Source organism: Opisthocomus hoazin, chromosome 1 (genome assembly GCF_030867145.1).
Source record: "Opisthocomus hoazin isolate bOpiHoa1 chromosome 1, bOpiHoa1.hap1, whole genome shotgun sequence".
Lineage (NCBI taxonomy): Eukaryota > Metazoa > Chordata > Aves > Opisthocomiformes > Opisthocomidae > Opisthocomus > Opisthocomus hoazin.
In genome coordinates, this window is record NC_134414.1 from 96,849,962 (window position 1) to 96,867,076 (window position 17,115).

The 17,115-nt window shown below is 39.0% G+C and overlaps 1 protein-coding gene across 9 annotated transcripts in view; it reads right to left on the bottom strand.

Moving 5' to 3' along the window:
- The window catches only part of TAB3 (TGF-beta activated kinase 1 (MAP3K7) binding protein 3), a 50,483-nt gene that overhangs the window by 19,687 nt on the left and 13,681 nt on the right, over positions 1-17,115 (bottom strand). For 6 of the 9 annotated variants that reach the window (XM_075430132.1, XM_075430124.1, XM_075430102.1 and 3 more), the window contains 2 exons: positions 3,846-3,965; positions 493-681 (listed from right to left, as the gene is read on the bottom strand). In XM_075430132.1, coding sequence (XP_075286247.1) covers positions 493-594 — 102 coding nt within the window. In that variant the 5' untranslated portion in view covers positions 595-681; positions 3,846-3,965. Of the gene's footprint in view, positions 1-492; positions 682-3,845; positions 3,966-6,594; positions 6,734-17,115 lie in introns of all 9 variants that reach the window. The other 3 variants (XM_075430091.1, XM_075430074.1, XM_075430113.1) reach the window with 2 other exon arrangements.

Below are 17,115 nucleotides of genomic sequence, written 5' to 3' on the forward strand. Positions count from 1 at the left end.
GAAAAAAAGAGAAAAAATAAAGAAAAAAATAAAAAACCCCACCTGCCTCCTGACTTGGAAACAGGCAAGTATAAATAAAGCTTTGGACAGCTGTAGCAAAAAGATGCCCTGAAGACAGAAAACCTTTATATTCCTAGCCAAAGCCAGTTCCTTATCTTGGAAAAATAAGTTATTGATTGCTAAAATCTCCTCCAGTAGATGTACGTTACTTATGTAGCCATCATCAATAATCATCCCATTAGCCACTTTCTTTATTCCCTGTATGTATACAGTAACAGGTCACATAGACAAGAATAGTCAGCAGAAAACCCCCCACAAACATAAGTGAAGAATAATAAAATCTTTGTACCTAAAAGACAGGACAAAAATGCAGGTAGTGGAGTATTCCACCCTTTCAAAAGAAAACCAGAAGAATGAAAATCTATGCTCCATGTATAGTACTAAAACGAATTTTCACACTACAAAAATAAAATACAGAGTCTCCTACTATACCTGAAGCATGCACTGAGATACCACCCCTTCGGGTATCTCAGGGAAACGTTGTCGGAGATCATGGAGTACCTGCACGTCGAGTTGTTGACTGCCCTGCGCCATGCCAGATTGATGATGATCCAGATTACCAAAAAATGGAAGTCAACAGGCCTTCCAATGATTATGGTCTTCTGAGGCTTCTGGCATTTTCTGTAAGAAAGAAAACGCAGTCAATTATCTTTTAAGCCACCACAATAACTTTCCCTCTTTCCCCAGCTGCATATGTGAAAGAATTACTGCATTACATTTTTAGATCTAGATATCAAAGGAGACAATGGCTTAAACATGAGTGGGAATCATCAGGTCTCAAATTCTAATATTGATACACAACATATCACATGTATGTCTACATGACATTTCACTGGAATGTGCTAGTTCAGGTTTTTACACTGTCTCACTGTGGTACCGTGTAGGCATAACTTCATCTGACCCACATAAAACGCAACTGCTACATATTCACTCCAAGTGAAATTCTGAACAGTTCTTAACAAAGTCTGAAGTTATTACAAAGCATACATGCCTTTGTTATTTACAACATGCAAGAAATAACAGGCTGGAAAACTAAATAGCACAATTATCCAAAAATAATCCTCTAGTAACGGGGATTAAACTATTTCCTCTTTAGATCACCACAAATCCAAGAAGTTGGAAGCAATTTTTTTGTGAAACACAAGAGTTAGAGAGAATTTAAAGAGTCCTTTTTAGGATTATGATAAGCATCTATTTAAAATTTTTGTAAAGCATCTATTATATTCATACTAACATGATTAGTGATAAAAAAACCCTCTATCACTTTCAGGATTCTTGTATTTGACAGCAAAAAGATTCTATCTGAACGTCAATACCCACGGACTACTAGAAGGCAAATACAGTCTGAGTCAACAAATGCTCTTCTCGCTTGTGGCTCACGATCACAGTGGTGATCAAAAAGTAGCTGAAGTCCAAGTGAAGATTCACAAAGACTTTGTGTGAAGGTGGTGCGTGACATAGCCCCGTAATGCATCTAAGCTTCAAAAGCCTTTCCAACATTACTGCTCAGTTGAATTCTTAACTGCAGAGAATGTAGTGCTGTGTTCATAAAAGGAAATGGAAGTCAGATACCACCAGAGCTGGTGTTCAAGTAATATATTAGCTACTCTAGGTCCCAAGTTTAAATCATGCTTATCTCAACCTCAGTGCAACTGGGGGTGGCACATAGTATAGCTATTCCAGTCAGCCTTCACTTGCTAGCTCAACTTCTAATAGCAGTCTAGAGCAGTACAACAGACCAGCACAGACACACACATACCTTTATGCACCAGTAAACTCCCAAAAGTTTCCTGTATCTTTCCTAATAAAGTCTCTTAGTTTTCACAGGGAAGAAAACAGAACATATATCTTCAAAGAAATAGAAAATGTCAGCTTTAGGGTAATAAAAGCTTTGGTGGTTTGGGTTTTTTTACTATTATTTTGAATATTTAATAAACACTCTTTTCTTGTTTCACCTCTTTCTAAATAGCACTTCCTTTCTCTGAAAAGGGGCAAAACAACAGCAACCGCCACCACCACAACAAAAACAAAAGTCAAGTCCACTCCACTATCTGGCTACTTTATATGTGGACAGCTCTTAAATGACATTAGTATTCATGAAATAGTACATATGCTTACAGGTAGGGTGACTCTCTGTCATATCTGATGCATTCTAGTATCCAGTATCTGTCACACATCACATTATTTCTCAAGATGAGACAAATTTAAAGAACAGTGAGATACACGATTTAAGAAATACTACAATAAATTTACATTGTATAATCACAAAGCAGTCCTGTCCACTGCAGTAATGCTGCAGACCCCTTTTATTTGTAAAGGAAACAAGTTTCCACTGACTACAGAAGCCAGCTGAAACTTCATATCTACACTCACAGTAGGGGATCTTTTATAAAACTTACTTTTTGGTAAATGACAAACAAACATCATACTCTAAAAGGCACACCACCACAAGAATTCTCAAAGAAAACCTGACAGCAATTAAGCTCTATGTGTTTCTAGACAACTCTCCTTTTCCCAGGAGGCAGGAGTGAAGTGCAGTAACGGAGGAGTATCCTACCAGAACAAATTGCAGTGAAAAACCCTGTGGAATAACAATGACAGTATCCGAAAATCTGAAATAGAAGAGAATAATTTCAAGAATTTCATTTACATGGGCAAAACCCTTTACATCACTTCTCTCTTCGAGTGCAAATTCAAATGTAACATGGGTGTGCAGACTGGAGATCTATCATCAATACATACAAAGTTTTTCTACAATGCTTTTATAATAATCTAAATTAATAATCTATTTGATTTCTAACGCTTCCTGAATATATGTGGTGAGTAGAGATGTAACACTCCAAGTAAACAGGAATTATTGGTCAACTATGAATTTTACCACAGAGTTCTCAACACAAATAATGGAAAACAGATTTCCATTCTCACTTCGAACAGCTGAAGCTTCTAGCCTTTACAGTTAGGCAGATAACCTTGAAAAGTCTACAAGAAACCCGAAATAACTCTCTTGGGAAGCATGAGCACACAATCATTCCAAATGCCTTGGATTCCACGGCTACAGTACTGTGGAAAATTGTTGTTTTTCAGTCGATACTGCAAAATTCACTACTGCCATATCTAGGAGCCCAGTATTTTGTCCTACTTATCATCCAGCATTTTGTCCTGCCTATTCTGCTGGACCTGCCTACAACTGACTGCACGTTTTCCACTCTAAACAGACACAAACTGGCTGGAATGCAATACTTGTTTCCCTTGTTGCTCCACAGCACCACACAGGTGGAGGAGCAAGTTGTAGAGAGAGTCCAGAGTTTACAGCGCAGACTACACAGCTGAGATGCTTCGACAACAAGAGCTCCTACCGAGCCACAAGAGACTAGGAAAGGAATCCTTCAAAGCTTCTTTCTTTCACAGCATGCACAGGCTAAGGGACACGCCGAGGTGCACTACCCTACCATCCTTGTAATTAATCGAAAGTTCAGAGCAGAACACATCAAAAAACAACCCAAAGTCACAATGAAAGTAAGCCACTTCATGTGTAACTTTCAAAAATGAGTTGAGGGTATCAAAACTCTAGTTGAAAAGTACTTCACAAGGACGGAATAAATTAACATTGCCACACACACAGCAGTTCTAATGGCAAAACCAAAAGATATTGTTGCAGAATTGGTCCTGCTGTGTTAACACACAGAGATGACCTCAGGAGCCACTAGTGAATCTTGGGGATTATGCAAAACATGACTCAAGTCCTAAATGAGTACACTAATCAGTTTTTCACACCTTTTACGTACCCAAATTATATGTACAGGAAAATAGCATGTCAAATTTAATCTTATTTCCTTGAGCCGTATGTGTATCTTGCAAGTTAAGAAAATAGTCAACAGCTCCATCAGTCACCTGATGCTTCTTTTCTGAAAGAATAAAAAAGTAGAATTACTGTAAGTTTTGATACTCCCCACAGATGTGTTCAAATATATACAGAAGGAAATCCATTTCACTATTGTTATAATTGAAGCACTAAATCACCTAAAATGATGAACCATGAATCATCAGTAATAAGATCCAACTTAAAAATAAATTAGGTCAATACATACTATCTCAAAGTTTATAAATTATGCATTGGTGTGCAATTACAATGTATCCAGCAACTACAACAATTCCTGAGTGAATTTCCAGACCACAGGTTACCTGCAAGCCAGTTTTTCAGGCCCCAACAATTTAAAGTTAATTGTCCAGAGTTTTATAATAACACTTGGGCCTTGAAGCATAAGACAAAAAAAAAAAAAGACAAAACAGTAACAAACAAATCAGTTTATAAAAGCAACACCTCAAAGGCATCCTGCTCCTATACATTTCATGTAAATTCTTTCATCTTAAAAGATTATTTCAATCTTTAGATTACAAGGATAAGAAAACAAATGGATTTAAGTACAGCCAGTTTAAGAACCTAAATTTTTCCTCTGAATATTACACAGATGTAATTCTTAAATTTCATTGTCCTGACTTCTAATCAAATACATGCTGACACTCACATATAAAATGTGGATTTACTGCATGGCATTCACATGACCTCAACTCAGTATTTGTAAATTAATCTAATTTTTTCTTCCCTTTGTTTATCTCTCTTTGATAAAAGCGCTGGAGATAAATCTTGGCCTTCAGATTCATAAATGCAGTAGGAACTTTTTTACTTAAGCACTCATATGTCAGTTCCTTCAAACACTTGCACTGGACTGACAGGCTTTTAGGCACGAGGTAGAAAAGGATTCAGGGAAAGCTAGCAAAGCTGGATGTTCTACACTGTCTAAACATTTCATGGTATCTTCATACTCCAGTTCCTGCAATTCAAGTGGACAAAACAGTATCAGCTTCTTAATTATGGAATATTCAGAACAGAAAGAACAGATTTAATATTAACACCAACCAGTAAGCTGAAAGAAAAATGAACATATTTAATATCTCCACCAAGCAAAAGTGACTTTGACTTTAGAGACATTTAAACTCATTTGCAGTAAAGACGAAGTACCAAATCCAATAAACAGTTATACAACCCAAACTCATGACAGTAATTCCTAATTGTTATCTGTTTAAACATCATTTGCCAATACCACCAACTCATTCCTGTTTATATTTGCTACTGGATTTTAGGCATAAAACTTCTGAGTAACACTGGTATCAGTGCAACTCAGAGCTTTAACCCTGCTCCGAGCCAAAGAGAAGAGCAATAATGGTCTGAATACCCTCTCTGAACAGGAACTTTCCTTATTTCTCTGGTAGCGAATAGAGGGAAAACCGTGAAGACAGGAACTGATGGAAGTAGAAAAAGATACAAAATTCTAAAATTCAATTTCATCAATCTAGATAAAGTACAGAATTTTCCTTTCACCAAAAATGCTAGGGTAAATGAGATCATGTCCAAAAGAAAAATGTGATGTTTTTTTAAATGGAAGAACAATAATAAAAGCTTAACACTTATTGGTAATTGCTTTACTAAAACATGACATTTTATTTTCAAAGCCATGCTAGACTAACTGGCTGCACAGCATGAGTTCTGAATCTGAGTGACATTTCAAATCTTATGTTCTAAATTTACTTATTAAATGGAAAGAAGTTGTGAGTGCATCTTATGAATCAGACTCCTTCTTGAAGTAATTTCAATCTATGAGACGTTTCCCTCAGTTTGGTCATGTTAACTACAGTTCTTGAAGTTACTTTTTCAGTTTTGTAATTGCATTTTTCCTACTTATTTATTTTGCTGAAGTTGGTCTCAAGAATAAGTTACTCCATCTTTTCAGAAAAAAATCTGCTCAAGTCTGAAACGCCTTTTAGAAGAACACAGACATTCATGTTCGTGCTCAAAGCACAAAAAACCTAGCATCACTAGACTTGCCCTACAAAGTAATATTACTAAAGCATATGGCAAACTTACAGATTGCTTAGGAAGTAAATAAAATCTTTATACAGATCACAACTTTTTAATATATAATTGAAAAAGATCAGTTGCTTAGTAATAACATATTTAGGACATTCATGTTTCATGACTACTTACTTCTAGATTCTTAATTTCAAGATGTCTTCTAGTACGGAAATAATCCTACCAAAAAGTCACCAAGGTACTGAACTACAATGTACTCCTTTACCAAGCACAGTGCATAACAGATTCTCCAAATAATCTACGATTTTTCCAACTGTGAAAATTATTTCATTGTACTACTATGACACAAACAAAGACTTAAACTGCATTTAAAAGATTAGCCTGCTTACTAGAAGTACCTTTATTAAACCCTATGGCCCAAGACAGTGAAAACATTCCACCTCCCACAAAAGCAAATACCACCTACTCCAGCTTCAGCACTCAAATTCGGCAACCAGTCCAAAGAATTTATTATTTGGGAATAAAAAAAAAAACCTGGGCAAGTTATGTCCCTAGAAATTGTCTTACTGGGAAAGGATTTCAAATTTTTTATTTACATATACTTGTATAAACTAAAAACTATTCAGTGAAATACACATTTGTTATAGTTTCTTGAATGAACTTACCCTATAAGCAAGGACTGCTTAGGGGACTGATGTCAATTTAGCTTCCAGAATAGACGTGGACAAACATACACTGCCTCCAGAGTCAGCTAGAGATTTGGCTACAGTCCTCCAAGGGTGCCAAAACTTACTGCTAAACCAACTAAAAACCAAAACAAACAAACCAAACACACACACACACACACAAAAAAAAAAAAAAAAAAAAATCACTTTTTGCTAGTTTAGTAAGCTTACCCTGCATAATGCATGGCTTGCTAAGTATAACACCAATGTGGAAAGAAAGAAAGAAGGGTAACAAAGGGGAAAGTGATACAACACTGAGAATAACACCTGCCTCTTTTCAGCACAGATAAGCCAACTGATCAGCTAAAACCATCACAAAAATGCACCTTCACCTGAAGCAGAATTAGAACAAAAGAACCAAAGCTGTTCTTGTATGAACAGCACTACATCAGGATGGAGATTTTGCCAGGTGCTGTCAATACCAGAGCCAGGGAACACGGTCCTGGCACTGCCAGGAAGCTGACTGTCAGCTGAGCTCAGAAGATACACCGCCAGCAAGAGCTCAGAAGTGAAACTGTACTTCAAACTCCACAACATTTCCCCACTGCCCATGCAGTACTGTGCTCTAGAAAAGTGCTTTCTGAAAGCTATGACAGACCAACTGATTATAAGCAGCCAGCTCTTTATCATTGATATGATTATACCTTCTACATCTCCGTTGACGCATTGGTTACATGCTCCCAAAGGCTAGAATACTCTCCATACACTGCATGCCAATAGTAAAACATGAGAAGACAAGAAGGGAATTAGCTCAGCCGACAGATTTAGAAATCACTTTATTAGACAAGGTATTAATATCTTTTGTTTTTTACCTAACACTGTGGTTTTAAAAAAATTAATATGATCTCGGCCAAAGTTTAAATTACTACATGATCACATCCCAACTCCACTTTCTGTATTTCAATCCTCAAGCAGATGTTAAGGTGTGCAACTACTGTGGCGCTTCCTACAATGACTGCAAACATATAGCAGAAAAGCTGTTAAATAGCAACATTTTCGTAAATAAGCTTGTATAAAACCATGAAATTTGAAGATGATGATTCAAACTGAGCTGGTTCACAGAAAGAATTAACTAAGCAAAAACATGTTTGTTTTTTAACATGCCATCCCACACATACCTACTGTTTAATAGGCATCTGCACCCAATTATAGCCTTGTAAACATGCCTGGCATGTGACCTGTCTGCAGACGCAATCACGTAATCTCACCTCTAATCCTTCAGCAGCCTCTGGAACCACTGTTGTCTTAAATTCAAAGGTGCCTGTTGTAGAATAGTAAACTGACTGTAAATGGTTTAAAGTCATCACACTGTACTGATACTGGGAATAATAAAGACAACAATTCTGTACACTAAGTTTCCATTTATGTAACTGTTCAAACAGACAGAAACAATTAACCAACTCATCCCACAAGTGTCAGAACACTCACATCAATCCAGCTAAGACTCTGGATTGCTCTTGCATCAAAGGAAGGTAAATACTTTTATGGCAATGTGACACCTTCATAAGGTTTACTAGCCAGAAGATCTTAAAATCTCCGAAATACGAGACACTAAACTGCTATAACATTGCCAAGAGAGCAATTTTTCTTCACAACCATCTTCAGTCTCACACTCTGTTTAAACATGATGTATGACAAAAACAAAGGATTACTCTTCTCTGCAGCAAACCAGCTAAAATAATTTTTAGGATTATACATAGCTAAGAACAACTGTCCCACCGCACAAATCACAATGACCATTTGCCACAGAAGCTTTTTTATTTACAGGGTGATACAACCCACAGCTTTGGGACTGTATTGCTCCACAGAGTAGGAAAGACATGTACAACAGAATTTAAAGACGTTTTGTCAGTTCATACAGACATATTTAGCTCATCAGAGCAAACGAAGAGCAGTCAGTATTTAAATCTGAGTTCAGCATACTGCTGTCACTGCTCTGAATGACTAGCTACGTCACTAAAAATACAACTTCATGGTTTGACAAGCTGTCTTATGATGAAGATTCATTCACTTGTATAAAAGAAGATCAACAGATTCATAAAGCTCTCGGATGGTAGAAGAGCAATGCGAAGCACAATAAAGAGGTACACAGAAAAATAAAACTAAAAATAAAGCTGACAAGCTATCACTGCTGACCAAGTGGTCTCTTATATTACGGTAAAGTTACACAACCTCACCTGACAATTCTTGGTTCAGTATCTCCATCCATTTAGCCACACAATAGTTACACAGATGTGTCACTTGATGGCCTAGAATAGCTTGGGAGTACTGAAATGGAATGCAATTCATTAAACCCAGTATGATGAGAATACCATTATCTCGCACTGATGAAAAGGGAGCGTAAAGTAATGAAGACATTCCTGTTGTGTTTTTTTTTTTCCCCATTAGCTTAAATTTAAGCAATGTTCAGCTTTATATATGTTTAAAACTATTACCATGGATTCTATAAAAGAGGAATATAGTGATGCAATGTGGCGTGTCTTCATCACACAAAAACAATATGCAATTCTGAGGCAAAAGAAACCTGGATGGAGGAAAGCCATTTTTAGCACAACAGTGACACTGCCTAGAAATAGGACTCAAGCATAACAATGCTTCATCTGTGGTCTGTGGGTAAGCATGTTAATGATACCGGTTGTTTACCAATATTCAAAAATCATGATCAATCACTGTTCCCTCTTAGGCATGTATTTTGTGTTGCTTTGTGTGCTTTGGCATTTGCTTTGCTTTTCTCCCCTTCATTAGAGTCTGTCATCCTTGTGAGCCATCAACACCTAAATGGACTAGTGCTATCTATTTACTGTTCTTCCTCTTCCATCTATGACAGAAGACACAAAAAAAAGTCACAGGAACAATATAAACAGCTTAGCGTTTACTCAGATTAAAAAAAACATCAGGCACTGAAACACCAAGTTGCTACGCGGAAAACGAGTTAGAAGTACTGCTCTACAAAGATCTAACATTTTCAGAACAAGTCACATCTTGTTCTTTGGCCTTGGTCATGATAGAATTCCTGTCCTTTAAAATGTAGGACTAGTATTTGACAGTAAGAGATCTTATTTATTCCACTGCTTTGGAAGCAAAAAACAAAAAGGAGTGGAAAAAGCGAAAATCATCTCTACCTGACATACAAGTCAAATTTCCACAAAGTAAAATTTACTTTTACTAGCTACATGGTACATTTCACCAGGAGATATCAAAAAATGAATGATAATGAGAAGACTAATTGGAACAATGACACTCATTTTAGCAAGTAGCTACGATGTTCTTAATTCCTCTACCAAGTAGATCACAGAATCTTAGAATACTTTGGGCTGGAAGGGACTTTTAAAGATCATCTGATCCAAACCCCCCTGTCAAGTGCACAGACACCTTCCACTAGACCAGGCTGCTCAAAGCCCCATCCAGCCTGACCTTGAACACTTCTAACAGTGGGGCATCTACTTTCTGAGCAGCCTGTTCCAGTGTCTCACCACACTCACCATGAGAAATTTCTTCCTTATGTCCATTGTAAACCTACCATCTTTCAGTTTAAAACCACTGCCCCTTGTCCTGCCACTAAAGGCCTTGGTAAAAAGTCTTCCTCCGCCTTTTGTATAAGCCTTTTTTATACACTGAAAGGCCACATCAGATACTATCAAATGCTTCATTAGGAATTTATGGTGCTCTCACTCCAAGGAACAACTAGCAGCAGCTCTTGCTACGTAACAAAGTTACAAGGGAAATAAGTTTTCAAGGCCGTGAGATAGTTCAGGAATGATGCTACTAAGCAACAAGTAATAATTTCCAGTAGAGTTCCGCAGAATATTAGGTGCAATTTAGTTGTAAACACAAGGTAGTTTGTATGCCTCACAGATAATCCTGAGATTACCACAAGTATCATATTAGTACCAAAAACTATGAGGGCTATGAACCAGCTTGTTTACCAGAACATATGATCTACAATTATTGACTGAGTGTTTATGAAATATAAGCTGAGGCTGGGGAAAAAAAAAAATTGCAGTGAATCAGTGCACTGTCAGATTTCCTAATTCATAAACCCTAACTGTTGGCTCCGCTAAAAGCAGTTTTATAATGATCCAAAATGTTTTTGGCTGTTATATCCTATTTTGGGAATCAAAATGAGCCAGAAAGGATACAAGAAAACACAATACTGAGTATGTACTATAAAGCACGGGAAAAGGTCTACAGCAAATCCATTGATCATAAATTTGAGTGTTTGTTTTATCTTTTAAGTACAGCCTGCTATTCATATTTCCGGGTTTAACAATTACTAGAAGCTGAGGTTTACACTAGAGGGAAACTGAGCTAAGGAACTGCAAAAATACTGGACTATTGTTAAATACACAAATTGCTCCAAAAAGTGAGCTTCCTTCTCAGAAGTGCAAGATTAACATTTCTTGAAGAAGAAATGTCTCTATGTATTTCTGTGGATGGAGAGTTACCAGCGGGTCACCAGTCTGAATCTCAACCAGCTCAAGAGGAATTTAACGCTGTTACAGCCTAAGAAATGTTTGATTGCTCCTACACAAGGTAAGCGATTCTCAGCATTAGCTCCTGCATCACAAATCCATTGGTATGCTTTGAATCCGCTTGTACGAGATTCGGAACAGGCTTTGTTGCAAGATATATTTAAACTGGTCAAAATACAGTGAGTATGAAATGAATTGCTATCAATAAATCTGGAAGAGTCCACTGTCCATTTGCAGAGTAAAAGCAACATAATCACGTTAGTCATCTGAGCCTGCTGATATTTCCGTAACAGGCACACTACCGCACTTCAGGCATTCATTCCTCTACCATTTGAACTGTTAACCAGTTATCTGATTTACTTCAGTGGCTCAGCAAACAATTTCACAGGGAAATAACCTTTCAGAGTCAGCTGAAGCTGTGCAAGAACTACAAAATTTAAATTCATTCCTTTTAGTCAACCATGCTATGAATTAGCAATAGGGCGAGTGATTTATGATAATATAAACTTAAAAAAAATTTAATTGTTTATGCTACCAAAGAAAACTTGAACTATTTGAATTAAGTCACTATTATGGTAGAAAGAGGAAAAAAAAGTTCTAGATCACCTGTTTAAACATCAGGTTTCCTTCTTCTGAAATATCCCTGCCAGACTTTTGTAATGGCTAACAGTAACAGTGATTTAAACAGCAGTTAAAAATAACCAGACTGGTATGATTTCTCTGTTAAGTCTCTGGTGAATTTTTATATGATAAATTTTGAAAATACTCTGTACTGAATACACTGACTGAATCAAAGATTTCTATTTTGTTGATAACTGCACATATGGAAGAGCTTTACAGCACAGCACGCAGACACACCCTGTCTTACACTTTCACATTTTTCTGCACCAATGAAAAAATAACTGCAAAGCATATTTATACCTGTAAAGCAGTATTCATTCTCCTGCAGATATAAAAAGAGGTACTAAGTAGCATTAGTTTCAATTTAAATGACCTGTCTAAGTTTATTAGTGGCCCATATAACTGACCACTGTGCAAAAAGCAACACCTACTGCAAAGACGGCCTGTATACTACATTCACTACAGCTCTTATACCCAACACGGACAGCTGAGAAAGCAAAGAAAATGGTACTGGGAAGCACAAACACCTATGCAACACTTTCTGGCCTGACTACTACTAGCCTCTCCTCCCTTTGGCCACCTTAAACTAGCAACAAACAACCCGGATTAGAAAGGAGTTGAGCAAGGGGATGAGAAAACCTCATTTCAGGATTCCCAGCAAACACATACCGATGGAGGATAGGACTCTACACAGCGGAAACGGAGGAGGGAAGTGGACAGGTGCATATGAGCAGGAACAAAAAAATAAGGCAGAAATAAGAGAGTGCAGATACAGAAAAAACAAGGGACAGGACTCAACAGAGAGCAACGCAAAAGATTATCGACAGTATAGAGAAATCTGAACCGCATATTCCCTACACACAGGAAAACATCAACTTCCATTTCTGAAGTACTGAATTAAGCTTTGGTGGCCTGACTGACTAAAGTTCTTTGACATGACCAATTGCTATAAACTATGGTGAACAAGTGATGCAGCACGCCTGACTTCTCTATCATTCCAGGATAATTTGTTAAGATAAGGAACCGTAAGATGAACCTTGCCTATTCTGTGGTATCTTCTGACAAGTCTTTGCACAAATACCCACCCATAAGGGCATCACAAAAATAGGTTATATTAAGATATTACATATAACATTATATGAATTGTATTAATATAATACAATATAATATAATCAGGTGGAAGAGAAAGGCCCATGGAATGTAGAAAGAGGGACAGGCCACTTGGGAAGAGTACAGGAATGTGGTCAGAGCATGCAGGGATGCGACGAGGAAGGCCAAAGCCCACCTGGAATTGAAGCTGGCAAGGGATGTCAAAAACAACAAGAAGGGCTTCTTCAACTACATCAGCAGCAAAAGGAAGGCTAGGGACAATGTGGGGCCGATGCTGAATGAGGCGGGTGTCCTGGTGACGGAGGATGCAGACAAGGCAGAGCTACTGAATGCCTTCTTTGCTTCAGTCTTCAGTGCCAAGGCAGGCTCTCAGGAATCCCAGGCCCCCGAGGTAAGAGAAGAAGCCTACAGAGAGGGTGACTTTCCCTTGGTCGAGCAGGACTGTGTGAGGGATCGTTTAAGCGATCTGGACGTCCACAAATCCATGGGCCCCCATGAAATGCACCCACGAGTGCTGAGGGAGCTGGCGGATGTCATTGCTGAGCCACTCTCCATCATCTTTGAGAGGTCCTGGAGGAATGGAGAGGTGCTCGAGGACTGGAGAAAGGCAAATGTCACTCCAATCTTCAAAAAGGGCAAGAAGGAGGACCCAGGGAACTACAGGCCAGTCAGCCTCACCTCCATCCCAGGAAAGATGATGGAGCAGCTCATCCTGGAGGTCATCAACAAGCAAGTGGAAGAAAAGAAGGTTATCAGGAGTAGTCAGCATGGATTCACCAAGAGGAAATCATGCCTGACCAATCTGACAGCTTTCTACGATGACATGACTGGCTGGGTAGATGAAGGGAGAGCCGTGGATGATGTCTACCTAGACTTCAGCAAGGCTTTTGACACAGTCAAAAGGTGAGATAATTTTTTTTATTATCTAGGAAGATATTATGTATCTTCCTAGGGAAGCTCAGGAAGTGTGGGCTGGATGAGTGGTCAGTGAGGTGGATTGAGAACTGGCTGAATGGCAGAACTCAGAGGGTTGTCATCAGCGGCGCTGAGTCTAGTTGGAGGCTGGTAACTAGTGGTGTCCCCCAGGGGTCAGTACTGGGCCCAGTCTTGTTTAACTTCTTCATCAACAACCTGGATGAAGAGTTAGAATGTACCCTCAGCAAGTTTGCTGATGACACCAAACTGGGAGGTGTGGTAGATACACCAGAAGGCTGTGCTGCCATTCAGCGTGACCTGGATAGGCTGGAGAGTTGGGCAGAGAGGAACCTGATGAGGTTCAACAAAGCCAAATGCAGGGTCCTGCACCTGGGGAGGAACAACCCCGTGCATCAGTACAGGCTTGGGGTGGACCTGCTGGAGAGCAGCTCTGCGGAGAGAGACCTGGGTGTCCTGGTGGATGACAGGTTAACCATGAACCAGCAGTGTGCCCTGGCTGCCAAGAAGGCAAATGGGATCCTGGGGTGCACTAGGAGGAGTGTGGCCAGCAGGTCGAGGGAGGTTCTCCTTCCCCTCTACACTGCCCTAGTGAGGCCCCATCTGGAGTACTGTGTCCAGTTCTGGGCTCCCCAGTTCAAGAAGGATGAAGAGCTACTGGAGAGAGTCCAGCGGAGGGCTACAAGGATGGTGAGGGGACTAGAACATCTCTCCTACGAGGAGAGGCTGAGAGAGCTGGTCTTGTTCAGCCTGAAGAAGAGAAGGCTTCGAGGGGACCTTATAAATGCCTACAAATATCTGAAGGGTGGGTGTCAGGAGGATGGGGCCATGCTCTTTTCAGTGGTGCCCAGCGACAGGACAAGGGGCAATGGGCACAAACTGAAGCACAGGAAGTTCCGTCTGAACATGAGGAAGAACTTCTTCCCTCTGAGGGTGACGGAGCACTGGAACAGGCTGCCCAAGGGAGGTGGTGGAGTCTCCTTCTCTGGAGATATTCAAGACCCGCCTAGACAAGGTCCTCTACAGCCTACTGTTGGTGACCCTGCTTCGGCAGGATGGTTGGACTAGATGACCCACAGAGGTCCCTTCCAACCCCTACCGTTCTGTGATTCTGTATTTATGTATGTTTATTCCAATAACATAACACATTTAGGTTATCTATAAACTTATGCGTACATCTATACGTTGTTGAGCGTTTGCCATAGTTAAGGAATTGCTGTACCCAATCTCCTAGCAAAACAGAAAATATACCCTAAAATAATAACATAATCTGCTAACAATGTATATATACACACGTGTACTTAGCTATATCTACATATACACACAGATATCATATAAGCCCTAGACTGAGCTTTTTCTCTATTTTTTTCTTCTGACTTTGGGGGCAGGGAGGGAAGAGTTCCTTAAAAATCAGATTTTTGTTTCTGCAACATAAGTCTTTTTCTTTTAAAGCCACATTCACATTCTATTAACATTTTAAGACAAAAAAAAAATTATCTCACCTTAGCCCCAGACTCACTTTCTGGGGAGAGCCTTAGATACTGTACAATGCAGACATTTTAAAATGTTTTCATTCTGCACTGGCTTCATTATTCTTTACAGAGAATGCTAAAAGGATAGAAAAAAAGTCTGGGAGAAGCAAAACTGTGAGTTTCCCTCTTTCCATAAGCAAGGTCTCCGTTATAACTGTTGCAGTGAGAAACTTCCATAGTGCAAGGTAATGTTTGAACAATCGACACTCAGATAAAGCTGTAGCTGCCCTGTCTGTGAAACTGCTTCCATGGCAAATCTCCATGAGGAGGTCTAGATATTTCAGATCCACTTGTCCCATAATCTTAGGCCAGAAACAGGACAAGCCAAAACAGATAACGCAAAGATCAGAATATGAATACAATTGTTTATCCTAAGATGCACCAATGCATTCCTGCCAAAAATCTTGTATGGCTTCAGAGGACTTAACAGTATCCAACAGCTTTACTTGATAAAAGCTTTTAGAGCATCCTCTTCCTTACAGAGAGCCTTGCAACAAATCATGTGTTTTAAACACCAGAGAGGGCAGGCTGAGAAATTACAGATAGCAGCAGTAAAAGGGCAGCCACCAACACTGAACTTTTCCACAAACAATACTAATTTCTGCTTCACATTGCCAAATAACTTTCATGCTCTTCTGTGTGCTCTGGGCAAAGGACAGGATTGGAAACTGATTTTTCTAACAATTTAACATTAGATTAGAAGCTTCATGAATTACAGTCATTCACAGGTCACTCATGGCTACATAACAGCACAAACTGACTCCAAAGTCCACGCTTTACCTCTCTCTCGGAGGCTTTCAGCTTTCGTAGGTTAAGGAAAACTGTGTTGCAGTCCTGACACCTTGGTTACTCCATGACATTGTCTGCAAAGGCAGGTTGTCTGTATTCAGGTCACCAGTCATAAACTCCTGTTTATTTTTGTTGGTCTGGTACCAGGCCAGAAATTTTCAGATCCAAGTGATGAGATTAACGCAATTCCTAGCTGGAGCATGCATGACTTTTTACATACAGCTGAGTATAAAAAGACCAATTATGTGATGATGGAGCTGGAGCCCTCTTTCACAGAGCCTGTGATCACAAGCTATAGCAGGAACATGTTAAACAACTCTGTGGCTTTATAAAATCAGGCTTAGAGTATAAAAAAATAAAGGGAAAGAGGTCTTTTACTACTAGACAGTCCTTCTACAGTTGACACTGCATGGCTGTCTGATGGTAGTTACATGCAAATTTCACTTTCATCAGGTACAGCTAGCACAAAAAAGGTATAGATCTGAATATGAGACAAAATGGATGAAGCACGTGTTCTGAAACTTTCAGCAATAAGTAGTATTTGGCTTTTCAAAGCATTTCACTTGAAGTCTATATTCACAATTTCAGTTTTAAAATAACTTATTATTAGTCTATATGACAAATATTCTTCCAAAGGTAAGTTAAACATGGATGGTAAACACTTCAAGCAACCAGCATCTCTCTACAGCCCATTCATTTCTACACTGATTTGCCCTACTGTACACCATTAAGGTTGGTAGGATAAACTGCGCTGATTTCATTTCCCTTTTAGGAAGCTATCCTCATAATCCTGCTTTAGAAGAAGAAAAAAAAAAATAGGATTCAAAGACAGCTTCAACTTAAAATAGTAACTCACTCTACTCTTGGTTTGGATTACTTCACTTCTCTAAAACCCAAAGATGCTGTCCAGCAGCTCAAGGTAGTTGCATCCTCTGAAAGTGGTGTCCTTTTTTGTTTTAACAGACCTCTGCTCTTACGGGATATGTGGGGTCTTGTGGATAGCT